Source organism: Amphiprion ocellaris, chromosome 19, assembly GCF_022539595.1.
Source record: "Amphiprion ocellaris isolate individual 3 ecotype Okinawa chromosome 19, ASM2253959v1, whole genome shotgun sequence".
Classification (NCBI taxonomy): domain Eukaryota; kingdom Metazoa; phylum Chordata; class Actinopteri; family Pomacentridae; genus Amphiprion; species Amphiprion ocellaris.
In genome coordinates, this window is record NC_072784.1 from 14,661,306 (window position 1) to 14,687,004 (window position 25,699).

The 25,699-nt window shown below is 40.0% G+C and overlaps 3 protein-coding genes across 6 annotated transcripts; 2 read left to right on the forward strand and 1 right to left on the reverse strand.

Moving 5' to 3' along the window:
• Nucleotides 1–16: 16 nt before the first annotated feature.
• rnf113a (ring finger protein 113A) lies at nt 17–3,282 on the forward strand. The gene is made up of 10 exons (XM_023299496.3): nt 17–149; nt 981–1,060; nt 1,148–1,246; nt 1,393–1,500; nt 1,653–1,762; nt 1,861–1,967; nt 2,054–2,143; nt 2,220–2,313; nt 2,400–2,506; nt 3,137–3,282. Exons 1-10 carry the CDS (start codon nt 44–46, stop codon nt 3,202–3,204), a joined length of 969 nt encoding a protein of 322 aa, XP_023155264.2. The 5' UTR covers nt 17–43; the 3' UTR covers nt 3,205–3,282.
• On the reverse strand, nt 1,623–16,336 carry strada (STE20 related adaptor alpha). Of its 3 annotated transcripts, XM_023299492.3 has the most exons (13): nt 16,145–16,336; nt 13,875–13,937; nt 13,333–13,390; nt 10,776–10,804; nt 9,204–9,306; nt 8,478–8,599; nt 8,156–8,264; nt 7,922–8,045; nt 6,640–6,811; nt 5,850–5,954; nt 5,353–5,606; nt 5,213–5,255; nt 1,623–4,337 (listed from the first exon to the last, which is right to left on the reverse strand). In XM_023299492.3, exons 2-13 carry the CDS (start codon nt 13,884–13,886, stop codon nt 4,182–4,184), a joined length of 1,287 nt encoding a protein of 428 aa, XP_023155260.1. In that variant the 5' UTR covers nt 13,887–13,937; nt 16,145–16,336; the 3' UTR covers nt 1,623–4,181. The 3 variants fall into 3 exon arrangements, with proteins under 3 accessions (XP_023155260.1, XP_054861248.1, XP_023155261.1); XM_055005273.1 differs by lacking the exon at nt 10,776–10,804 and having other exon boundaries at nt 16,145–16,179; XM_023299493.3 differs by lacking the exons at nt 10,776–10,804; nt 13,333–13,390 and having other exon boundaries at nt 16,145–16,325.
• Nucleotides 16,285–25,299, forward strand: ddx42 (DEAD (Asp-Glu-Ala-Asp) box helicase 42). Of its 2 annotated transcripts, XM_023299489.3 has the most exons (18): nt 16,285–16,387; nt 17,749–17,967; nt 18,106–18,256; nt 18,343–18,404; nt 18,801–18,837; nt 19,190–19,342; nt 19,479–19,583; nt 19,805–19,924; nt 20,020–20,196; nt 20,302–20,430; nt 20,522–20,621; nt 20,717–20,764; nt 20,855–20,952; nt 21,761–22,037; nt 22,140–22,366; nt 22,471–22,581; nt 22,776–22,892; nt 23,986–25,299. In XM_023299489.3, exons 2-18 carry the CDS (start codon nt 17,756–17,758, stop codon nt 24,610–24,612), a joined length of 2,751 nt encoding a protein of 916 aa, XP_023155257.2. In that variant the 5' UTR covers nt 16,285–16,387; nt 17,749–17,755; the 3' UTR covers nt 24,613–25,299. The 2 variants fall into 2 exon arrangements, with proteins under 2 accessions (XP_023155257.2, XP_054861247.1); XM_055005272.1 differs by lacking the exons at nt 16,285–16,387; nt 17,749–17,967; nt 18,801–18,837 and having other exon boundaries at nt 18,196–18,256.
• Nucleotides 25,300–25,699: the final 400 nt, after the last annotated feature.

A 25,699-nucleotide genomic window follows, 5' to 3' on the forward strand; every position in this document is an offset into this window, starting at 1 on the left:
GGGGCGCTATGGTGACAGCAGCTATTTACATACTGCAGCAAAGATGGCGGATTCAGACAAGCAACCAACGGGCTCTTGCACTTTTTTGTTCAAAAAATCCACTAAGAAATTCTCCGGGCGGAAAAGAAAAGCCAGCGACAGTGATAAAGGTAGTAATATCTTATGTAACTCACGGTTATGTTGTTTTTCAGCCATTTTAGCCCTTATGTGCTCGTAACCCTCTCTGACATCGACCCTCAATCACGGAAAAGATGTCAAACACAAACTATCCAGCAAGTGTTCACGAATGTTCTGTTATTTCTGGTTTAGGAAGGACAATATTTACCCTAGAAGAGCCAAACGAACTGTGCTAAAATGAGAGCTGCTCCGTAAACTGAGCGCAGCTTGCTTAATTTTCGTTGCTGTTAAAAGTAGTTCCCACATCTGTGCTGCGTTTAAGGCCGCTCGGAATTTAGAAGAGTCTGTCATGTTTGGGTGGTTTTTAGTCACTTACGGACCTTGTATATTAAATGCATTTTAATTGGATTTAAATCATGTGTTATCTCTATGATTTTAATGTCAAAGTTAATGTAGTGCTTTAATTTTAATGTCTTAATGTTTTACATTTGTTCTGGGATTTTTCTTTCTTCATAACAAAAATCTAATATCTTTGGGCTGTGAACAAGACATTTGCACTGACACTTCACCATTTTTTGACATGTTACAGAACAAACAAATTATCGGTTAATTGAGGAAATTATCACTATATATTACTTGTAATTCGAGATGTGTATGTATGCAGAATTTTGCATGATATTTTCTGATCTGGTCTAAGTTTCAATACCGCTTCTTCTTTGTCTCTCCAGTGTTTTCAGGCATCGTTAAACAGTTAAATAGTTTAGAAAATCATTACTATAGTATCACCTGTGCAGTGCTTATGTAGCAGCCATAAATGCTTATCGGAATTCCCAAAATATAAGTTGCACTTGTTCCTTTTTCAGATGGTAACAGTGACGAGGACCAGAGCTCTGTGGTCAGAAGAGAAAAGAAAGATGCTCGAGTCAACCCCATGATTCAAAGGGTAAAAATAAGATAACAATGATAATAATGTATGAGTAGCTTTTAGTTTAATACTGAAACATGTCTGACTTTTGTTTCCTCTGTTCAGACCAAAAAAGTGGAGAGAGAAGCTGTGTCTTCTAGTGAAAGTGATGGTGAAAAAGAAGACAAGAAGGTCACTGTTGCCTACAAGTCCACACGGTCAGCGGTGAGTTTAGAAGCTGTTTTCCTGCAGCATCAATGCTGTTTTGCTTTTGAGCATTCGTTGTCTGGTTTGCCACCTCTTGTTAAGACTTTGTAAGAATAAAATCTTTCTCACTTTCTGTTGTTCTCCTGATCTTGTTTAAAAAAAAGAAACCAGAGGGACCAGAGGACATGGGTGCAACTGCTACATATGAGCTGGACACTGAGAGAGACAAGGACGCTCAGGCTATTTTTGAGAGGAGTCAGAAAATCCAAGAGGTAAGACATACGTTAATGTAACTTTTATTATGATAGAACTACTGTTTTGGCTCCTGTTTTTAATCATCAGTTGATGTATTTTCCATAGACCACCTCCAAATTATAACTTGAGTTCTAAAATGTCAAATAATCATACCCAAAACCTTTAATAGGAGCTGACAGGTAAAGAAGATGACAAAATCTACCGCGGCATCAACAACTACCAAAAATTCATCAAGCCTAAAGACACCACCATGGGAAATGCCTCCTCAGGCATGGTCAGGTGAGAACTAAGCTGAGCCATGTTCATAACATGCGTTCATAAATCATTCTACACCCGTGGACCCTATAACCGATAATTCTGTTCAATCTCTTCAACAGAAAAGGACCGATCAGAGCCCCTGAACACCTGAGAGCCACAGTCAGGTGGGACTACCAGCCAGATATATGCAAAGACTACAAGGAGACTGGTTTCTGTGGTTTTGGAGGTGAGATTTGGAATATTAAAGGATCAGTCGTCGGCTGAATAACCAACTTTTTCATGTTAAAATTTTTCTTTCTTTTCTGCTTTCAGACAGCTGCAAGTTCCTTCACGACAGGTCAGACTACAAACATGGCTGGCAGATTGAGAGGGAACTGGAAGAGGGCAGATATGGAGCCAATGGTGAGTTAAAGAGGGTGTTTTTTTTTCTGCATCATGTACATAAGCACTTTCTGAACTACACTGCGTTTCCATCCAGATGATGAGAACTACGAGGTGAGCAGCGATGAGGAGGATATGCCCTTTAGGTGCTTCATCTGCCGGGAATCCTTTAAGAATCCAATTGTCACAAAGTAAGTCTCTTCTTTGTGTTTTCTTTATGCATCATGCAGAACTTTGTTACCAGCTGCAGTGTGTTAACACGTCAAATGTCTTTCAGGTGCAGACATTATTTTTGTGAGACCTGTGCCCTTCAGCATTACCGCAAGTCCAAGCGCTGCTATGTGTGCAACACTCAAACCAATGGAGTCTTCAACCCTGCTAAAGGTAAGCAGTGTAAAGCTATTTTCCTGTCTTTACTCAAGCGTGATCTTTTAGTTTGAGAGCATAATTTCTTTATTTTACGTTCATATTTGGTAATAATTTCCCTAAAAGCTCTGCTGTCTTATATCATTATTGTTTTTTTTACATATTTGGCACAATACATAAGTTTTTAGCACATTTCCTGTGAATAGTTACTGTGTCAGAAAAGTTTCGTGTTCAGTGTTAAATGTGGGCTCTTGACTGTGATTGTAGCTGCAGCAGCAAAGTAATTTCATGAAAAGGATCGATGAAGTATCCATCTAGAAGTTCTGTGAGTGCACAGAGACATCCTGATTGCGAGGAGACTCACTCAGTTTGAAACAGAGGACATTTGTGCAGCAAAAGGAAATCTGAGTGAATATAAACACTTTGAAGAAGTAGCAGAGCACATCTGCACGGGTTTGGGGGAAAAGCATTACAGGATCTAAACATAAAATGATAGAACAATGCTCCCAAACTGAAAAAAAAATAGTAAAGTAACTTCATAAAGCAGGCTCAGTCAAAAAAAAAAGAGAAACTAAAACACATTAAGTAATTCATGTAATCAGTGCAACTGAATGATTCCCATTAATAACTTTTTTTTGTCATTTTCAGAGTTAATGGCAAAGATGGAGAAACATCATGCCGCAACAGACCAGCCACCATCTGACGAGGAAGATTAGCAACATGTGAACCTCTCCATCCATCCCCTTATGTGTTTGTCTGTGTAAATTTTGAATAAAATAAGTTTTTAGAAGGTTTACAGCCTCTTTGTTTGATGTCATCAAGTTTCAACATTAAACCGAACCAAGTTTATTTTTAAAAGTCAAGTGTGATATTTGCAACACTTTGCTCTGCCCTCTTTTTATCAAATGTACATGCAGACAAAACAAGCACCAGTAAAACATTCACTTTTGACATGAGAAACACCCAGAGTAAGTTCAAGGAAATACATACTTCTATGCTTGGAAGGTTAAACTAACAGGTGTTAATTTAAACCTCTGTGCAACAAAAGAGAGGCCTGAAGCATGAGATGTGGTTTATACTGTAACACAGGCAGAGAGATAAGAAATGTGTGTACATGCTGTTCGTTTAGTTGACCCTACATGAGACCTTCCATGTGATGCAGAGGGCTAACTGAGTCAGCCGTGAGGACCGTCATGCAACCTTATGGTGGTCTCACCGAGCAGATGGGCCACATCAAGCGGCCGCGATCACACAAGAGGTAGAGCGTCCCCTCTGAATATTAAGTAGCAGCTTCCCACTGATCCGTTTCATGAGAATCTTTAGGCTACATCTACATCCAATGACCCTCCTCTGACACCTCAGTAGCAGCAAGAGGAGCAGAGGAGTCCTGTTGTGTTTTGGCTCCAGGGGGCTTGTAATGTACAATCTGTAAACAGGTGTGTGTGTGTGTGTTGGTGAGAAAGAGGCCATCAGTGCAGTGCAAGAGTCTGTGCACATCTAGAGAACGTAAGCGTGTGAGACATCAAAAAGAGGCAAGATGGCTGCTGGCTTTTAACCTCTCTCTGAGAGCAGCGACTCCCTTTAGTCTGAGATTTGTGTTATTTACAAGGGGACAATTAGAAAAACGAATCTCGTCCTGTCTGCTCAGAGAGTTTCTCATCCTACGAGTGTCTCCCCGCCGAGTCCTCCGCTGTCAGAAGTCCCAGTCGTCCACCTCCAGGTGGCTCAGACCCGACTCCAAGCTGGCCAGTCCAGAGGGGGAGTCCTGCTGCTGGGAGCTCTCAAAGCTGGTGATGGGCGACACGGGCCGCAGCAGCTCAGGCAGCGCCTCAGAGGGTCGCCGTTTAATCTGAGAGAACGAAAACGTGGAGGACAAACTGAGACAAGATCTCTACTTAACAAAATTAAAGGTGCATTCCAATATCCACACTATCATACTATACAGTACGCAAGAACAAGATTTAGTATGTTCCAATGCTTAGTATGTCAAATGTAGTAGGCCAAAAATACCCAGATATTCTAGTATATGTGGTTGGATTTTGCAGTATGAACACCAGCATACACCCACAATCCTCTGCACAAGTATAAACAAGCTTGAGCCACCAAGAGTGCACAGATAACAGATAACAGCTCATTTTACAAAACAGACTGCAACAGTCAAAGTATAAGTTCCTTATTCTGACAAAGTATTATGTCCCAGTTGTATGCACATTATATTGAAAAGTACATCCTTTGTGAGAGCATCTGCAGCATGCACTTTAAGTCAAAAGAAAAAGTATGCAATTTGGAACGTAGCTACATTTTTCATTGTGTGTTCTGCATTTCTATATTCAAAGTGAAAGGTGGAGGCTGGAGCATTTTCAGACAGAACTGCAGTGGCTACAGTTTGTGACCCTCAAGATTTACATGCATGTTTGCATAATGTCTTTATGCTGTACTTTGCATCATTCAAAAGGGTTTCCCAGAACAAAATACCACAAAAGCCTGGTAAAAAACAAAGTTTAGCAAGATACAGTAACAAAAATGACAAGGGAATGGTATTTGGATTGCACATGCAACTTTTTAGGTACACACCTAAAATACAATAACACCTAAGATACAATTTTTAATTTCCCTGGTGAGGGATCAATAAAGTTTATCTTATCATATCTTTATAAAACAACAGAAACTGTGTAGTTGTTGATGTAAGTGATAATATCAGGATGAACCTGACATCTTACACACCTGTTTGAAGAAGGGATGACCAATGAGAGTGGTGGCAGATGGTCTGAAAGAAACAGAAAACAATTAGTGTCTTGATCCTTAATAATTCTAAAAAGCATTTCCACTACAATCTTAAAACATGCAGGCAGACTTCAGCCAACCTTTTCTCTGGGTCTCGCTGCAGACACAGTTCAACGAAGCTGTGGAAGTGCGGGGAGAACGTCCGGTTGTATGGATGTCCTCCAGACGAGGAGGACGGCTCCCCATTAGAGTGTCGGATCCCTCCAGCTCCTGGACCCTCACAGATCCCGGAGTCGGCACCAGAGCGGGACGGCTTCAGTGACAGCTCCTCCGGAGGGATAGTGGTAGTATCCAGCAAACATGGCACCGTCCCATTTAGCTTCTCCAGCAGCATCTGGGGCAGTGATATTAGTTTTAATCTTCTGATTCAGAGAAAAGTGACATTTACCTTCTAGTGTATGTGAGTCAACCCATTCAATGTCCAGTTTTTCCAACTGAATAAACTGAACTTTGCCACATTTCTCTTTGCTATAGGTTGATGGAGATTACCCCACCATGGTTTTTAGGACAAAACTACTTTCTACAGTTGCACCAGCACAGAAAGTGACAGGTAGAGTGTTAATATGTCTCTGCTCACCTGTGTAGCTGGCATGTCTTTGAAGGGCACATGTCCATTGGCCAATTCACAGGCTGTGATGCCGAGACTGTAGATGTCTGATCGAGAGTCGTAGCCCTGCAGATTCTGAAAAAAACAAATACAAACAAATTGGCTGTAAACTTCATCACTATCCATCCATTTCCCTCTGCTTATACAGAGCCAGGCCCCAATGGCAGCCGATTAAGCAGGGCATTTCCCTCCCCAGCACTTTCCAGCTCCTCCTGGGGGATCCCAAGGTGATCCCAGGCCAGATGAGAGATGTAATCCCTCTAGCGAGTTCTGGGTCTATCCAGGGTTTCTTCTCAGATGGATTTGCCCAAGAAACCTCTGAGTGAACACATCCAGGAGGCATCTTAATCTGATACCAGAACCACCTGACTCTTTTGATAAGAAGAGGCAGCAACTATCTGGATGCATCTCTCAGGCTGAGTCCAGCCACCCTTCAGAGGAACATCATTTCAGCTGATTATATCTCACAGTCTCATTCTTTTAGCCAGTCACTATCCAGAGCTCATGATCAGAGGTGAGGGTTGGAATGTAGATCAACTAGTAAATCTAGAGCTTAGCCTTCCAGTGTATCTATCCCTCCACCACAGCAGACTGGTACAACACCTGCATTACCGCTGATGCTGCCCTAATCTATCTGTCCATCTCACACTCCATTTTCCCCACATAACAGCCAAAGTTACAGCCTAAAACTCCTCCAAAAGACGACAGAAACAGTATTAAATGGAAGTGTGTAGAACTGCAGTGTGGATTAACACAGTACCTGTTGCAGTACTTCGGGGCTGAGCCAAGGCAGCACCTTGACGCTGTACTGGGGGAAGTCGTGGACCACTTTGGCTCTCTGGCCGTGTCGGATCAGACTGAAGATGCTGCGCAGTCCCGACATGCAGACCTGTCCGTCCGCAGAGATCAACACGTGGCTGGCCTTCACACTCCTGCACAACCACGACAATTGAGACACAGAATTATCAAATCAGCCTGTAATCAAGTGGACGTTGGACTGGTTTTCTGGTTTCATCAATAATATCGTCTTTTTGATCATTGTTTTTGTTATGAAGTAACATTCAGCATTGGCTTGTATTTCAAAAACACACAAAGAACAATAAATCAGCAGCATAGAATTTATCTCCACAAACTAGCACATTCCTAATAATGCACAAATATAAAGAAAAAAGGTTGGTGATGCAGTTTATATCCAAATCCCAATAACTATGCATGAATATGTCTAATGTTGTTGTTTTTTAGGTTTCTTTAGTCAATAAACCCTTCTAATGTGGCATGGAATAGGAAAATTGAATATTCAGATGGCTTCTTTGTTGTTGGTTGGTTCTTCCCTCCTGTGACATTTTCACTCGCTATGGACTCAGTTTTTACTGCAATAAAAAGTACTGCACCTCTGTTGAAACACCACAACATGGATAGAAGTAGCAAACATAAAAAGAAGTCTTACCTGCAGTATGAAATAGTTATAATGTCATAAATCATTAAAAAAAAGTTACATTCTTTGACTACTTTTTTTTAATGTAGAAACTTTTCCAGGTGCCCAAAGGTGTTACCACTTTGGAAAAAAGGTGATGGTACATATTATAAATATTTTACTATGCAGATTTTTAATTTGTTAGTACACTTGCAAACACAGCCTGCAGTTCAGCCAAAAAGTATGTGAACTTTTGTTACAAGCCTGTTGTTCACAACTGAGTCAGTCAAAGGATTGGTGATTTTTTTTTAACAGAATCTGGTGAAAAAAGTTTATCTTTGGTAAATCTGTAACTCAAACGTGTAGAATAAAGTGATTTTTGTGTAATTTTACTATTTTTAGGTTAGATTTGAACCTGCACATGACATATTATTAGCTCAAGAGCAGTCAGAAAGTTGAAAATGTGACAATTATTTCTGTTTTTGCAGATTTTTTGCTCTGATGAATGGTGCAATTTTAGTGATATTTTAAAACATAACATGCCTTTTAAACCCCCGGGTGGTATCGGGGTTCAGATGGTTAAAAACACCTTCTTTTGACATTCACTCACTGCACAAGTGCGTCTTACCGGTGCACGTATCCCATGTGGTGGATGTAGTCGAGAGCTTTGAGCATGCCGAGCAAAATGTACGCGATGGTCAGCTCGCTCATACCGTCTGTAAAATGCGTGCAGATAAGATCTCTCGCTGACCCTGCAAGATCATCAGACACAGATAATCACAATGAGAGAGCTGCTTTACTCTATCATTAGCATACTTTTATTACATGTGAGGTAACATGATAGTTTAAGTGCATTTCTTACCATAAGCCATGAAGGGTGTGATGACCCACAGCTCATTTTCAGCTATAAAGACACTTTTGTAGGGTAGAATACTGGGGTGGTGAAACAACTTTGACACATGTAGCTCGCCCTGAGGGGGCAGAGGAGAGGAAATTACACCTTATTAAGTCAAGATGACAGAGCGGAGAAGATTAGACTGGATGTAATTAGACACACAAGGATGGGCAATGAAGAAAGGACAAGAGTTACATAAGAACTCCCAGTGAAGCACTGAGGTGAAATAAAGAGGACAGAGAGCTGAGTTGAGTCATGCAGATTGATGGGGTCGAGTGATGATGCAGACCTGCAGGTAGGTAACCATGTCATTAGTGCACGACTCCAAATCGATCCGTCGGATGGCGACATGCTCCCCTGTAGGTCTGTATCGAGCTAGATTCACAGTCATCAAGTCGTCCAAGCCTCGACCTAAAACACACAGACGTCATTTTTTTAAAATATTCATACCACGTTCACAAAGTTATCCTCCAGTTTTCTGAAATTCATATTGTATAAATGTAGTAAAATAGTAGTAGTAGTAGTAATGTAGTAACCCTAACCCTAACCCAAAACTCTATTCATCCTTGAAGGGAAATTTACAAGCAGCACATAAAACTATAAAAATTAGTTCAACTACCTTAAACAGCTCCAACATTTAACAGATAAACACATTTAAGCAACAATTACAATCAAATAATACATGTTTTACTGACATATGCCACACTGCACAATGAGTACTTTTACTTAACTATTTTACTATATTTTGATGCTAGTACTTTGAAGTATAAATCAGAATGCATGATGTTTACTTCCAACTAAGTATTTCTACATTGGGGTACGTGGTAATTTTCACTTAAGTTCACAATCTGACTTCTTCCCCCTCAGGACTGCAGATTGCTTTTTACAAGAAGCCAAAAAGGTCAGAAAACATTGGGAAACACTAATCTTTATCAATGTGTCTTGTTTTAAAAGCTTGTACAATCTATTAGGTAAAATATTCTCTGAGTCCAAGTGCATCTTTGCTTCTACGTACCAATAACAGTGAGGAGCTCATATGAGCTGCTGTCAGGGAGGAAGCTGCCCATAGTGTCTCGACGGGGGAGGGAGGTCAAACTCTCCCGACTGTCCTCATGGGCCTGGAGGTGGACGGGAGGAAACACAGCGAATTAAGATCACTTCTGACACAGACGCCATTTCTTACAGAGCAGGATTGTGACAAAGGGCTTGTGAGTGACTACCATGTGTGATATCTGTTAAAAAGATCACCAAAGAACAGACTGAGGTGTGTTAGCATGACCCAAGGCACTAGTGGAATTAGAAGACATTAGTAATACACACTGACAAACAATAACCAGCAAAATATCTAGTGAATATAAGGATCTACTGTATGTCTAATAGTTGAAACATGTTCCAGCATTATAACTCCATTTAATTAAAAATTGTACATGTTGTTTTTATGGCCCCAGACAGTGACAGTGAATCTTATATGGTTTCTCTTCAATAAACAAGTTCTCCAATTATTATTTCTACAGAGCAAAGATGAAACAAATGTATAATAATAATAAAGTGTGGCCAATGCAAAATCTACATCTTTCTTAGTTAAACATCCTTTAAGACTTTTGCATCACATTCATACATAGAGAAAAGTTAATATTCTTGGCAGTGAGGACTCCTTAATTCCATCAATTGATCACCACTGAAATGATGGAAATGGACAGATTGCAGTAGCAAGCTGTGGAGGCAAATGAAGGCAAGATGTATGAATATTTGGACTGTTTCCATGGTGACTACAATAAAGACACACATTCAAAATTCAAATAGTGCACCTCCTTGAAAATAGCTGTATTCCTAATGAGTTCGACTTCAAAGTTAAGATCTGGAACAAGCTGTTGCTCCATATGTGGATAGTTCCAAAGGATGTTAGTCCAAATGATTTTGTATTTACGCATTTTACATTAAACGCACATTAGAACTGGCATGACAGCGAAGCCAAACATGCTTTGGCAGCCATCGCTTCGTAAACGTCATCTAATCACACGGGTTCGCTTCACACTACCACTGTGATCAGATTTAGAAAGGGTTGCCATGCATTGCAAAAGCTGAACACATGGAACTCCATCCATCCATTTATCGGCAGATTGCAGGGATGCGCAGTCGAAGTGTGACACTACATCAGTTCACCTTCAACGCAAAAGTATCCTCGTAAAAAATTAGTCAAGATTTAACGTGGGGTTACAAAAAGACATCAAAATCCAAAACAGAACAGTTGCCTGGAGCACAGCATGTCAACAGCACACTGAGACTCAGACAGAACATTTGAAATAGGCTGATAAAGAGAATCACTTGTTCTATTTGAGGGAAATAAAGCTGTACACTAACAGCAGTCCTGGTGAGTGGGGTGAAAAGGCCCTCTAAGCTACGAGCATGTACAGCGTGTGTCATGAACTGAACGCTCATGCATACAGACATGTGCAAAGCCTTAGGGGATCGTGGATTCCTCTAAAGTATAAGTCTGTGTGCGCACATACATATACATGCATGCACGCACATACACAAAAGGCACATGTGGGGGATGATGATGCAGTGACAGGAGTACCACACTTACTTTCCTGTGAGAGAGTCCCTGAGCTTGCTCTGGGGTAGAAAAACCACATCAATGACATAAAAACATGTACACAAACAAAACAAGAGAAGGATCTGTGTTTAGAGAAGCGTTTGAACTGGTAAGGCAGGAAGGAATCAAGGAATTGAGGGTTTGCTGCATGCGGCAGAATTTGATAGATGACCTTCGACGGTTTCCCAGAGCTTTTCAAAGGCAGCAGCCTTGTGTTTCAGGTGACCACCCACAAAGTGACGCGCCGTTATCAAGACTTCAACAAACGTTTTCTTCCCAAAGCAAATAACATCTGGCTAAACCCTGCAGGTTCTTCCCAGGTGTTATGTACAGAAATGGAAACAGAGTACAACCAAAACAGAAACGATAGATTCGAGAAAACATGCAACACTGAGCAATGACCTGCAAAATGAAAATGAGGCGAAGCTTGCAAAGAAAGAAGGCATGATCCATCCCACAATATTTCCTTAATGCACACAACTTCAAAATGTGCCCCATATTATAAAGATTATTGAATGATTTAGACACATAGTGCATAATCACAATCCCTACCCACAAAATCAAAGAAATTACAGTTTAGTTTTTTTACTTTTATGATTTATTGCATTCTAACTGTGTTATACTGCATGAAAGACATTTCTGAGTTTCCTCCCCTTCTGGCCATGGTTCTTCTATTTCCATAGAGGTGCAGGATTTTATAATGCAGTGAAAAATGAGCCCACAGTGAATAAAAAAGTGAACAAAAAGAAGTTGCCCAGAAGCTGCCTGGGGTTCAAAGAGTTACAAACCTAAAGTGTGGGATTGCCATCAGTCAGGGCTTATTCATGTAGCTTCTCACTAAAAAGCAATTTTGGCAGGTGATATGCAGCTCAAAAGTTCCAGTCCATCTCTAAAGTAACACATATAGTCACAGCACTGAATCTTTCATGCCTCAAGGGTTTTTTTCCAAATAAGTATTGTTACAAGATTGTTTTTTCCAGGACTCACAATTGCTTGGACTTAATCATTTATTTACATGAACTTTTGTTAGCATACCATCCATCAAATCAGCCCACCCAGTTAGCCTAAAGGACAGAGATTTATGAATGGAAAGTGGTTGGTCTACATCAAAACGTTCTGGCAGGCTACTGGGAAAAACAGAGAGAGAAAAGCGAAAAGAATCTCTCAGATCTCATTCTAAAATCATTGGCCTGTTGTACAAGACGTTTAACCTGAAATCTGTTTAGTGAAGCACCTCTGAAGCCAACAGTGAATATAGTACTTAGACTAAAAAACAAGCTACATCAGCTTTGCTTGGATTAACTTTTTAATCTGCCACATCATATTACGCTCATATATTTATATTTCTGAGCGGTCTCAATTGCTTAGCACACAAAATCTCAAATATCACATAGCAGAAAATATACAGAAATTTCTGCCAATATTTATTAACTCATATTTTCAATTGCAGCGAGCTGATATTATACTGTAAGACCAAAAGTATAACACTGCCAAATAAATGGCAGTCATAACACATAACACACATGCTTTGTACCAATATAACTGATGTATGTAAACATGTCAGTTGGTCAGAAGTAAGATAAAGTACGTGGGAAAGCTGCTCCACTGAGTTCAACACTGCCAGCTCTCGGGAGTCTGATTAGCTGTGGATCAAGCAGCCAGCTGAAAACACTTTGGATGTTTCTTGAGTCACTAGTTCAAGTAAATTAAACTAGATATGTGATGATGTAACGCAATGAACTGTGCAAAAAAAGCCTCCTAGCAAAAGTCTCTGCATCTGACAAAAAGGTTTGCAACATTTAAGGTGCAGTCAGGAAAAACAGCATTATTGCAATAGCAGGTTGAAAATAAAATGGGTAAAACTGACTTAATAAAGGGAATTTAATCGCTATCCTTATTTGTTATCCTTTTGTGCTTACTTTACATACCTGCGTTTGTGTAATGAGTCGCATCATTCTGACAACTGGACACTTTTCTCCTTACATTGATATTATTCATTATTTTGTAATTCATACTCACATGAAGGACAAACACCAGCGGACACAAACTACGTATATCCTCTTTGTAATTACCACTGATGTGAAAGGTTTAAAGCAAATGTGTTTAACTGTAACATACTATACCACAAAGTTGAAGTCCAATTTAGATGCAATAACAGAACATTTGATAGCAAAAAACAAGTACACAACCATTTAACATAGAAGTTAAAAAATGCACAAGAAGCATCAAATAAAACGGCAGAGACTTTTTATATATGAAAGAACATGAGACATTAATTTAGCAATTGATTCTGTTTGTAACGTCCTCTGATAAACAATGAGGCAATAACACTCAAAGCATATGACCGCTAAAATGAAAGGAAAACTTTTCTAATTTTAATTCCAGGATTACATCTGAGAAGCGGAGCAAAGCAAATACTCACTGAGAGCAAAGGTTCAATCAAAACTGAATGTTGTTTTCTGCTTGTACTGATGAATGGCCTAATGTGTAGTCAGTGGTTTAGGAAAGCTGAATCATTTGCTGTAAATTGGTTTGGCTTGAACCTCACCTCCAAATAACTCCAAATCCCGCAGGCTCTCCACACTCAGTTTCTCAGAAACCCAACGCTGACAGACACAGAAGGTTAATAACAGACATGGAAAAAAAAGAGAGAAATGCAAGCAAGAATAAGGAAAGGTTCCAAGAAACAGACATATTTAATGCTGTTGACTATGATGGTCAATATTGTCAACCTAATTTGCAGCTGTAAAAGTTTTCTACATCATTGTGTGAAAGAAAAAGTCATAGAAAGCTATATTTAAAATTAAAAAAACGTACAATTTCATGCAGTATTTTTTGTCAGGAAGCAGTGCTGGATCAACAGGCAAAGTGGTCTCTGGCCTGTAAAACCTTTAGACACATTAATACAATAATAATTTTCCTGACAAGAATTGACCATTTTTATTCGTTCACTGACAAACATCAGAGGAGATATTATTAAAAACATAGAATCAGATTTATTCCTGAGTAAAGGATCAGATTAAATCCTTATCCAAGATGCCAGCCCTGTAAGCCTATGTCTAAAATTGGAGGTACTTGGAAAACACTTACAAGAAAAGACATGGATCCTCTTGAATGTGTTACAGTGATGCCGAAAACACACACAGGGAATATCTGTGAAAACAAGTAAATAAAGAAACTGTGATGGAGAAGATGTCTCTGTTTGGTCTCCTGCTGCTGACAAAAGTCACTTGTGGTAGTGATCTATTACAAATGCAGAATATTTTGTTTTCAGCATCAATATCATGATATGCACATGCACAGTAGTCAAATAAAAATAAGGCTAAAGGAACTGAAACACATCAAGCTGCAATTTTATTTTGAAAAAGACACTTTGTATGGTTCTCATTTTCCATGACTAATATACAAGGAAAGTCTGTCGGACAAAAAACTATTTTCTCAGATTGAACAGTTCTTGGATACACTGATTTTTTTAATTTATTTATAAAGACACAGAGGTTGTTGACATGCAGACGTCACATGTGCACAGCAAAATGAGCAACGAACAGGAGAGAAACATTGAAAAGGAAGATTTGTTTGCAATAAGAAATGAATTGTCAGTTCTATGGACATGTTTGGTCTACAGCAAGTTCGATGTTGACCAGAAACAGATACTCTGTGTCTACTGAGTGTTTTTGAAATTGTTTTCAAGACAAAATACAATACGACTGATTTGTTTGTTCTTTTAAATCAGTACCACAAAGCTCTGTGTAATGAGTGCTCAGCCAGAAGACCGAACACCATTGAAAGCAAAAAATTTATATATTTTAGAATGCCTTTGTCAGTGTTACACCACATGAGAAAGGTTCCGAATATCTTATTTTCTATGCAGATGCACTTACAAAATCACCCCAATCATTTTAGAAATATTACCTCTTTCCAAACAGAGATATTCAAATCTTCTTTTGCAAAGCACAATATATATTTCAGAAAAACAAAGAATCGCAGTAGTAGCTTTTTCCAATACTGTGCAACCCTAGTTTTGGTATGTCATACTTTTTAATAATTTGGAAACTTTGGTAAATAGCACCCATTTGTTGAAATTAAATAATATATACAATTCTAAGTGAAAATGTGTGTAAGGACTTTTGTTTTTGTACATCATGAAGCATTTGAAATTGTCTTGTGTATGTTCTGCGTAGTGCTGGGCGATATGACGATACATATCGTGAGAACGATAGAAAAGTGTCTATCGTGCCATTTCTCTTCTATCGTTTCTATCGTTTCTAACCTAATTTTATCAATTATTACAGCAAATTTATCATTAAATAGCCTGCGACGATTGTATTAGTGTTTTCTTGTCACGATGCATACTCTAAGTTTATATACGTGAAAATAAAGTAGAATAAAAAAGAGATTTTTCGCAAAGAAACTCCGTCTTGTGGTTTTTGCGACATGACGCTGCTTTACGTTCTTTGACTTATGAGTGCTGAGCGATGGACGCGCAACAGGTAGGGCTGACCCGAATAGCAGTTTCTGGGCTCCGGATATTCGGTCCCCTCCTTAACGTCCGGGGGGGGGGAGGAATTTGACGACGGACGAAGGAATGACTTGAATATTTGGTTCGGTCCGTGAGGTCAGAGGCGGTGAGCTAATGGAGGAAAGAGCCGAATTTTCGGCTCGGTTCGTAACGCCCGACGGGGGGGTGGGGGTGGAGGTAGGAGGGGGCGAATATTCGGATCTCAAAATAAATATCGGCATACCACCATGGGGATCGAATATTCGGATCCAGCCCTGGCAACAGGTTAAAGTTTCATGGAGAAAAGTAAGCAATGAAATTTGTCAAACTTTTCAGAGAATAACTGAAAACATACTTTGTTGTGGTATATCGTCATATATATCGTTATCGTGATATAAAATAATCCATATCGTGATATATGATTTTTTCCATATCGCCCAGCACTTCTGTGTAATAAGTATGATCACCGTCTGACGTGATTATTAAACCTTGTATAGCAAAGTAAAGTTCACCAACAGCTAGTTAAAGTCTCGGCAGCCAGTGCTGGTTTGAATTAGGATCTTTGTTCATGTTGATTCCAAAACTGATTGCCGTCAACATTCACATCCACACGCTGGAATAATAAAGGTTATTATACTAACAGGGATGATCCCTTTGCATGAGGTCGCTCGAAAAGACCTACAAAACACAAATAACTCACTAATCGCGAGTTTTTTTACAAGCAGACCTCAGTTGTTGCTAACAGCTTGCTAACGTTGCCATGATGGAAGGCGCAGGCTCGTAAATTACCATTAGCTAAAGCGGCTACCTAGACTTATTTTACGACAAGAAACTGCATTATTTCAACGCCTTAATAACTTACCTATGTGATGTTTAGAAGCCCAAGGCCTGGTGGGAATAATACTGTATTTCAGGACAACTTAGTTAGCCAGCCATCTTCTCTAGCAGGATGTTTTTGACAGCTCTCCGCTGCGCTTTCTCGGTGCTGAGCGCCGCGTCGCACACGAACAACGACACGCCCACGGAGAAACCTCGCGCGTATTGATGACGCAAACCCCGCTGGGTCTACTGAAAACACTGGCGCTTTTACTGGCATCCCAAACAGGTAAATAAATACGTCCTGCTCTATATTTTGGCAAATTATTGACACAGTCATCAACTAAAATGGCACTATGTGATGCAGGCGGTTGAGAAAGACCTCTAAATTCACCACAGTCACGGCAAACTGTCGACCCCAGTTTCGCACACCTCCTTCTCGGCCTTTCCGCGGCCTTGATCTAACGCTAACATTTTGTACATATAAATCATTACCGGGATAATGTCGGTGTCAGATTGGTGGAATGCAAAATAGTGGCTTTGAGCTAGCAAAAGAAATCTCGATAATGTCCTGTAATACTGTACCGTCGTATTTAGCTAATGGCTAACTAGCCGACGTTAACGCGGTTACGTCAGTTTGTCTGCTTAGTAATGTTCTGACTCACGGAACCCCAGTTAAATGAGTGTAATTTTGCTTTTTGGAAAATATGCGTACCACCATTTACATATATAAAAATGGAATATAAATTGCGGATATTCATTGCAAAATTCGTCTGATGTTTAACCTGCACAACTGCATAGCTATATTGTTTAGCACCCAGTGTTAATTTCAAATGTTCCATGTAAATATCGTGTTTTGTAAGCCTTAAAATGTGCAGGGGGAAAATAAAAGCTGTAAGAAGATGAAAAGGTTTACTGATGCCATTTCTCAAGCCTTCTAGCTTCACAATCCAGTCAGAATTTTACTTTTTTCTTTACTAGTTTTTCTGTAGAAACTGAAGAACCAATAGTAGCTAAAAATGAGCTTAATCCTGCCCCCTAACTGTCTACCTGGTTTATTTACTTCCTAGAGATGCTTCTGCTAACTCTGTAATGTCTCAGCCACAAGCAAAACATGACAAATTTTCTTCTGATGGCTGCGTAAACTCATCATACACATTATTTGGAAAACACAACTGTGAACTCAGTGACATTTCCATGTAAAATGATCACTCAGAGAAATGTTTGAAGCGTTTGAAAGTCTTGGTCACACAATATCATTCACATCACAGGCAGCTGTTATGCAATCAACTGTTGTTGTCAATCACAGAGACAATGAGAGTCTTCTTCCTGAAGGTGGTGTGGACAGCAGCAGCTCAGTTGTATTTAAAGCGACAGACAATGAAACAGCATGTTTAGAACGGCCCTAAAATTAAACGTTATAAAGTCATGTTAAAACATGTTGTCTTTGTGGTACTGGGAGCTGAAACATTTTAAAGACACATTGTAAGACTTTCATTAGATTTCCATGATTTACATGATTCTAATTTTATTGGGGTACCTTCAACAAAGAACCAAGACAGACAAATAAATACCTTTCCATTTTTTTTTTTGGAGTGGTAACAGAGGAATTTTAAGACTAAAGGTTTACTTCGTCTCTTGTTTTCACAGCACAACTATGAACTGGAGCAAAGGTGGGCCAGGTGTGAAGCGAGGGTTTGGTTTCGGAGGATTTTCCCTTGCAGGGAAAAAAGAGGAGCCTCGCCTCCCACAAAAATCTCACACATCATTTGGAGCCACGGGATCAGGTGGAGGATATGGGAAGAACCAGCAGCTCCCATCATTCTACAAAATAGGGACCAAAAGGGCTAATTTTGATGAGGAAAATGCGTGAGTATTATTTCGCTCTCATTCACATACTACACATCCAGTTATTCAACTGTTCAGTTTAACCCTGTGATTAGCATTTAATGTGAATAGTGGTATTAAAATGAATGTAAAATGCCACCTTTCGTCATTTTCAACAAGGTATTTTGAAGATGACGAAGAGGAGTCCAGCAGCAACGTGGATCTGCCGTACATCCCCGCTGAGAACTCGCCTACACGGCAGCAGATGCAGTCTGGTGGTGGCTCAGACAGTGAAGATGATCCATTGGATGCCTTCATGGCAGAGGTTGAGGTGAGAAGATTGTGCCAGTTAGACAGAGACAAAACTAGAATCTGTTTCCAAATGATCTGTTGTCTAACAGTACTTTTTTGTTTCAGAACCAAGCAGCTAAAGACATGAGGAAACTAGAGGAAAAGGAAAAGGAGAAAAAGTCAGCCAAGTAAGACTCTGCATTTGCTTGTTTTTTTTTAGCCCCCTGTAGGTGTTTAAAATATGCTTTAGAAAAGTTATTTTACCAGAAAAAAAGGATTGCCCACAACTGAATTCATGCTATGTTAACAATTGTATAAGGCCACTAATTTTGAGGTAGTTTGTATTTGATTTAATTGTATTTTTATATATGGTTTATCTTGGAAAAAGCAATTTAGGTTTAGACAGATGGTATCATTTACGTTTCTCCAATAATTGGTGCAAATGTTAAACTTCCAGCAATACCTTTGCTGATTAAATATTATCAGGTAAGCAGAGCGAGCTTAGCCGGAGTGGGATGTGGGCTGTGTTTGGTGTATGAACGAGCCGCAGGGAAGTTTTTTTTTTTCTCCGCTTGTCATTTCAGGGGTATTCGTGATGACATTGAAGAAGAGGATGAACAAGTGAGTGAGCCCTCCAAAGTTCTTAATCCACTACACAGCTGATCAGAGAGGTCTTCCCTCTCTAATCTTATAAAGACTTCCCTGCCTTCCAATCTATCTCACCACGCAGGTTGCATTTAGGATCTTTATTTTGGAGTCATTTTTTTGTGCAGAGTATCTTTGATTATTTAGAAAATATGAAATCTGCCACTGATTTCTGATTGTGAGCCATATTTATCCTGTGAACTGTGATTTATAATTCTGTTTTAAAGCTGAATGTCTCTTTGGGTGTTTGTCAGTTTCTGGTGCCTGGAGACTTTAGGAAGCAACAAACCAGCTCACTTTTTCACATGAAATGCTGTACTCTCTGCAGGAAGCCTACTTCCGCTACATGGCAGAGAATCCCACAGCCGGGTTGACTCAAGAGGAAGAGGAAGAAAACATTGATTATGACAGTGATGGGAATCCAATCGCATCAACCACTAAGAAAATCATCATGCCGCTTCCTCCTATTGACCACTCAGAGGTGCAGTTGACAACACTGACTAACAATACTGACAGATTAAGAGTGCTGTCTCATCAATGCATGAACATTTTCTCCATTATGTATAATATGAGCTATTTTGTTGTGATTTTTATCGTCACTTCTGTCTTTTTGTTAGATTGATTACCCACCTTTTGAGAAAAATTTCTACAATGAGCACGAGGAGCTGAGCAGTCTGACTGGAACTCAAGTGTTGGAGTTGAGGCAGAAGCTGAACTTGAGAGTAAGTTTATTATTCTGTTCATTCACATTTCTTTATGAATTTAAATTGTAATGAAGCAATACATGTGTAGTTTTCAGAAATATTGATCTGATATTTTAGTTTTGACTAGGATCATCAATATTTCCGGCAACATCGTCTGCAAAGTAAAGATCTTTAATATGTTGAACTTTCATCATGTACAAACTGTTGTACTCTACAACCTAACTCTTGTTTCTTCACAGGTATCTGGTGCTGCCCCTCCAAAACCCTGTACCAGCTTTGCACACTTTGGCTTTGATGAGCAGCTAATGCACCAAATTCGAAAGTCCGAGTACACTCAGCCCACACCTATTCAGTGTCAGGTACAGCAAAAGTCAATCTGAAGATTTCCACATTGTTAGACATTGGATCAGGAATGACTTCATGGGGTGTCCTGGTTGTGAATGTGATTTTCTAGGGTGTCCCCATTGCTCTGTCTGGACGTGACATGATTGGTATTGCAAAAACTGGCAGTGGTAAAACTGCAGCTTTCATCTGGCCAATGCTGGTTCACATCATGGACCAGAAGGAGCTGGAGGCTGGAGAGGGACCCATTGCAGTCATTGTGTGCCCCACCAGAGAGCTTTGTCAGCAGGTAAGAACTGAAAGGAGATCTGAGGGTAATTTGTGTTGTATTAACTAAAAGTACATTGTTAAAGGTGTTGGTTTACTAATGTGTGCAACTATTAATGTTTGCTAGATCCATGCAGAATGTAAGCGTTTTGGGAAAGCCTACTCATTGCGTTCTGTAGCTGTTTATGGAGGAGGCAGCATGTGGGAGCAGGCCAAGGCTCTGCAGGAGGGAGCAGAGATTGTGGTGTGCACTCCAGTAAGGAAATTTTATCATTTTACTGTTTCCTAAAGATCAAATTCTCACTGCACAAAAATGTGACGTTGTCTGCTAATGCATGTTTGCACAGGGTCGTCTGATTGACCATGTTAAAAAGAAGGCCACGTCCCTGCAGAGAGTCACATACCTGGTATTTGATGAGGCTGATCGCATGTTTGATATGGGCTTCGGTAGGTTAGCGTTATCGGCGCTGCAACAAAGATGTGACACAGCTGCTTTTTGCATTGTTGCAAAAAATTATAATGCCTTTTTTTTTTCTTTTCAGAATATCAGGTTAGATCTATTGCCAGCCATGTTCGCCCAGACAGGCAGAGTAAGTCATTTTTTGTTTGATGTTTTTTTTAAATATAATTACAATTTCTGCGGAGCGTATTTATGCTGCTTTATGTGATTTGCTTCACAGCCCTTCTGTTCAGTGCTACATTTCGAAAGAAGATAGAGAGGTTGGCCAGAGACATTTTGGTAGATCCTATTCGTGTGGTGCAGGGAGACATCGGAGAGGTAAGTATATCACAGATGTGCTTTTTTTCCCCTCAGCATGCCTGTGTGGTGTTAGGGTGATGAAATACATGGAAATATAAATACAGCAATATAGAATTTTAACCCTCTGAACACCAAAACCCATCAGCGAGTTTGAAATGCATGTTTCCTTTTTTAACATCCCAAAATTATACTATTTTTCAGTCAGAAACTGCAAATACAGAAAGAATTATCATATTTTTTTTACTTTTCAGTGGTTCTTGAACTATTCATCTGTTATGTGCATTTTATTTACAAAATCTAAGTTTAAAATCATAATATTTCACTAAAATAATTTTAATCTGCATGCCTTAATTAAATATTTTCCAAAAATAAAATGTTTGCAGTAACCTTATTCTGTCAAAAACAAACAAATCTGTGCTCCTTAGTGCAAAAATGAAGCCATAATCAACTCAACTACACTTATGTTTTTTCTTTTTTCATGATTTATGGCATTTTAACTGTGTTATATTGCAGGAAAGACCTAATTGAGTTCTCACTACTTCTAGCCATTGTTGTACTGTTGTCATCGAAGTGCAGGATTTCATATTGCAGTGAAAAATGAGCCCACACTGAGCAAAAAATGCAAAAGAACTGTGTGGGGTTCAGAGAGTTAAGCTCAAGTTTCACTTCCCTTAAATCTTCGACTAAAAAATGAGAAAAGTGTGTTTTTAAAAGTGTGCTTAAGACTTAACATTGACAGAAGAAGGTAGCAAAAATTATATGTTTTTAGCATATTTTTAAATGGAAAAAAAAATTCATTATACTTATTTTCATCCACTCTGAAAAGGCCAACGAGGATGTGACTCAGGTGGTGGAGCTGCTGCTCAGCGGGTCGGATAAATGGGGCTGGTTGGTCCGGCGGCTGGTCGAATTCACCTCCTCTGGCTCGGTCCTCATTTTCGTCACCAAGAAGGCCAACTGTGAGGAGCTGGCTACTAACCTGACACAGGAGGGCTACAGTCTGGGCCTCCTGCACGGAGACATGGACCAGAGTGAGAGGAACAAGGTCATCAGTGACTTCAAGAAGAAGAACCTGCCCATTCTGGTGGCCACTGATGTAGCTGGTATGTATAAGAAGAAGCAGTGATTTAGATGGGAGATGTTATCTCCTTCTTGTTCTTTCCATTTAACATCTGTTGCTCCATTTTTTTTGCCCCGTTTTCCAGCTCGTGGTCTGGACATCCCATCCATTCGCACAGTGGTGAACTATGACGTGGCGCGAGACATCGACACACACACGCACAGGATTGGTCGAACTGGTCGCGCTGGAGAGAAAGGTGTAGCTTACACCCTCCTCACCAGCAAAGACACCACATTTGCTGGAGACCTGGTTCGCAATCTGGAGGGAGCTAATCAGTCTGTGTCCAAAGAGCTGATGGATTTAGCCATGCAGGTGAGATGAAGAAGTGAAATCATCACAAAACCATACAGTAACTGGATTGAGTGCATTGCTTTTTGGAGTGAGTGTTTTAACTTTACTGTTAATGTTTTTCTTAGAATCCCTGGTTCAGGAAATCGCGGTTCAAGGGTGGTAAAGGAAAGAAGCTGAACATTGGTGGAGGTGGTCTTGGTTACAGAGAGAGACCAGGCTTGGGGGCGGAAAGTTCTGTGAGTTATTCATTTCTACACTGTAAATCTGCCTAAAAGCTGTCAAATAATCAACAAATTGCTCATATTAACAGATATTCCTGACTAAATGTGAATACTGACATAGTACAAGCTGCATAATGAGATATGACTAAGGTATTTGTTGTGATATTTGGCAGTAATTTTAATAACTTCATATTGTATTGTCTTTGCAGGAACGTAGCAGCAGCAGCAGCAGCTTGTTGTCTTCCACTAGCAGCTATGAAGGCTACAGTAAACCAACAACTGGGGCAATGGGAGATCGCATGTCTGCAATGAAACAGGCCTTCCAGGTATTACCTGTTTCAAATTTTTCTTTAATTCTTGGTTTTGCTCCATTATTACTTTGTAAGGCTGCATATGCCTGTAATTTATGTTTTTAAACATTTAAATTAATACTAAAATACCATTTTATTGTATGAATGGAAAGGATCCAGTTGTTTGGGGCTTCTACAGCCATCAAAGTCGAATCTCTTGTTCCAAGTTTTAAAAATACTGATCTGAGGAATACAATGCAAAAAATATGAAATAGTCCTGTGAATAATGGGGATATATTTCAAATTGAATGTGGTTTGACAGACTACCATTAAATGACGGTGGCTAAGGGAGGTTTGGATTTCTCTAATTATGCAAGTTAGTTTTTTAATTTTTTTTATATACAAATTTCACAACATAGGTAAGTCCCAAATGATTGTCTCCATGTCACCACATGTTTCCACACATTAAAATTTGAGGCTGTGTCTGAATGACAATATGTCAGGAACCATTAAGGATAAAGAAGCTGAACTTTCTCTTTATTTCTCATCATCAAACATAGCCTCAAATTTCAATCTGCGAATAAACATGCTCAGAGTGGGTTATTGGGCAATTGCCCATAGAGATGATGAGCAATTTTTAAAAAATTGTAATTCAGATGGCATTTGATATTTCAAGCTGACACTGCATTTCACAAAAAGCTGTATAAATATCCATATTTTATGCTATTAAAATTTCAGGCAGATCAGAGGTGGTTGAGCAGAAATTGTTCTAAAAATTTGATGATTTGAGATGGTATGACTCATCATTTAGCTTGCTGTGCAAAAACGTGTAAGTGTGGAATACCTCTTTAAACCAGCTGCAGATACTTGTAGACTAAAAAATCTTTATATGCTGTGATGTTGTATGTATTTATACTATGTTATCAGTACTGGTTACTTACTTTCAATCACATCAGCAATTTTTGCACCAAAGTAACTCAATTGATCAGCAGTCTTATCACCACCGTGCTGATATGTTTGGTCAGTCTGTTGTATGAGGCAATAAAAGCCTTACTGTGAAGCTTTGTTCTGCCTTCTTTTGCCTCCCAGGCAGCTAACCACTTTTTCTCAATGCCTGCTTTTCTTCTAGGCTCAGTATAAGAGCCACTTTGTAGCTGCTACCAGTGGCCCCCCAAAGCTCAGCACCAAGTCTAGCAGCTCCTCAGGCTGGACCAGCGCCGGCAGCCTGAGCTCGGTGCCAACAGAAGCTGCCAACGGCTCTGAGCGGCCCAACAGTGCCACCTTGTCCATCCCGGGTTTCACCAGCGCCGGCTCCCTGAGCTCAGTGCCCCCCATTCAGCCCATTCAGACCAGTTCACAGCACAGTTACCCTCCAGTCGCGCCTCCCTCGCAGAGAGACAGCTCACGGGATAGACATGGGGAAGACCGGGGGCGCCATGGAGACAGTCACCACCGCCACAGCGACAGGAGTGATCGGCATAGCGGTGAGGATCGCTACGGAGATCGAGATCGCCACGGGGACAGAGATCGAGATCGCTACGGCGACAGGGATCGCTACAGCAGCAGCAGCAGCAGCAGCCGCCACAGTGACAATCGTAACGGAGATGGAAGCAGGAGAGACAGAGATGATCGGAGGAGCGATAGGGACGGGGGAGAAAGGGGAGACAGGGGCAGTGGAGAGGGGAGGGACAGAGGAGATGATAGCTTTGCTGTCCCTGAACCACCAAAACGTAGAAAGAGCAGATGGGACAACTAAAAGCAAAAAAATAAACACATCAATAGAGTAATATTTGCAACCAACTGCTCCATAATGAGCTTGTCTCTATAGGCAGATAGCAGCAAATCAGATGCTGACAAAAGCACAGGACTGTAGGGGAATTTTGAATAAGCCGGAGGCGAAGTGACGCCTCTCTCAGGTTGGTTAGGACCCCCAGAGTTTGTTCGGATCAACAGAACTGACTCAGAAGCGGTCACTGTACATACACCTTGAAGACTGTTGTTACTGTGAGTTAATAGGATCGAGCAATAGAGTTGTAATAAACTGCTGTCAGTAAACAATTCAAGTTAAGATGTGTTGTTGTTTCCTCTCACTGAGCTCCTAACATGCTTTTGTGCTTGCAAACCTCATGCTTTGTTTTTCATCAATGGATCTTGCCAAGCGTATTTGTATGTTTGCATTTTGTTAATTTACAAAGCTAACTGTTTAATTATTGAAGGCACTCTGTGATGAGTCACAGTAACACAAGTACATGTGAAAACAGACTGTATAGCTCTTTTTGTGTCTTGTATTCAAGTTTTAGTGAAGTGCCTTTCCTTGGCATTTAGTCTGTCTATGCTCTGAAATGTTTTTCAAGAAGATGCTTTTGTTTGAGAGGAATTTCAAGTGAACCGTTCAAACGTGGAAAATGAGAAGTTTTGAATAAAAAGACACCTTTGGCATCGACTTTTGGAGCTGTTTTTCGTCTATACAGATCTTGTGCGAAATTCAGTCTTGTCTTTCACTAATCACTGAGATTTTTTTCTCCTAAATTGGCTATTTCATGCGGTTATCTCAAGTTAATGTGGTTTTGTTTTGTCCTATTATGTGTAAATCATGAGGCAGAGGAGCAGGCACACCAAGCTACAACTGACAGATGTGGAAGAGAACACAACGTGTTTTTAAAACTGAAGCACTGGATTTGCTTTTAATGTTAAACATTAAAAGACGAGAGAGGGGTTGCACTGGAACAAGTTTTGTCTCCAGTTGAGATTTATGTGTAAATATTGACTTTAATGACAGTTATGGAAAGACACTAAAATGTACTTTTGTGATTTCTTAGTGTAACCACTGGAGGGCATGAACA

What these genes read in the sequence shown, in the direction of transcription:
- ddx42 (XM_023299489.3), top strand. Translation starts at nt 17,756, where the DNA reads ATGAACTGGAGCAAAGGTGGGCCAGGTGTGAAGCGAGGGTTTGGTTTC. An exon ending in AGATTGTGGTGTGCACTCCA is followed by an intron (nt 20,431 to 20,521) that starts GTAAGGAAATTT and finishes ATGTTTGCACAG; the next exon opens with GGTCGTCTGATTGACCATGT. An exon ending in CATGTTTGATATGGGCTTCG is followed by an intron (nt 20,622 to 20,716) that starts GTAGGTTAGCGT and finishes TTTTCTTTTCAG; the next exon opens with AATATCAGGTTAGATCTATT.
- strada (XM_023299492.3), bottom strand. An exon ending in GGATTTGGAGTTATTTGGAG is followed by an intron (nt 10,805 to 13,332) that starts GTGAGGTTCAAG and finishes TTTCTACCCCAG; the next exon opens with AGCAAGCTCAGGGACTCTCT. An exon ending in AGGGACTCTCTCACAGGAAA is followed by an intron (nt 9,307 to 10,775) that starts GTAAGTGTGGTA and finishes GTCCACCTCCAG; the next exon opens with GCCCATGAGGACAGTCGGGA.
- rnf113a (XM_023299496.3), top strand. Translation starts at nt 44, where the DNA reads ATGGCGGATTCAGACAAGCAACCAACGGGCTCTTGCACTTTTTTGTTC. An exon ending in ACAAGTCCACACGGTCAGCG is followed by an intron (nt 1,247 to 1,392) that starts GTGAGTTTAGAA and finishes TTTAAAAAAAAG; the next exon opens with AAACCAGAGGGACCAGAGGA. An exon ending in AAGAATCCAATTGTCACAAA is followed by an intron (nt 2,314 to 2,399) that starts GTAAGTCTCTTC and finishes AATGTCTTTCAG; the next exon opens with GTGCAGACATTATTTTTGTG.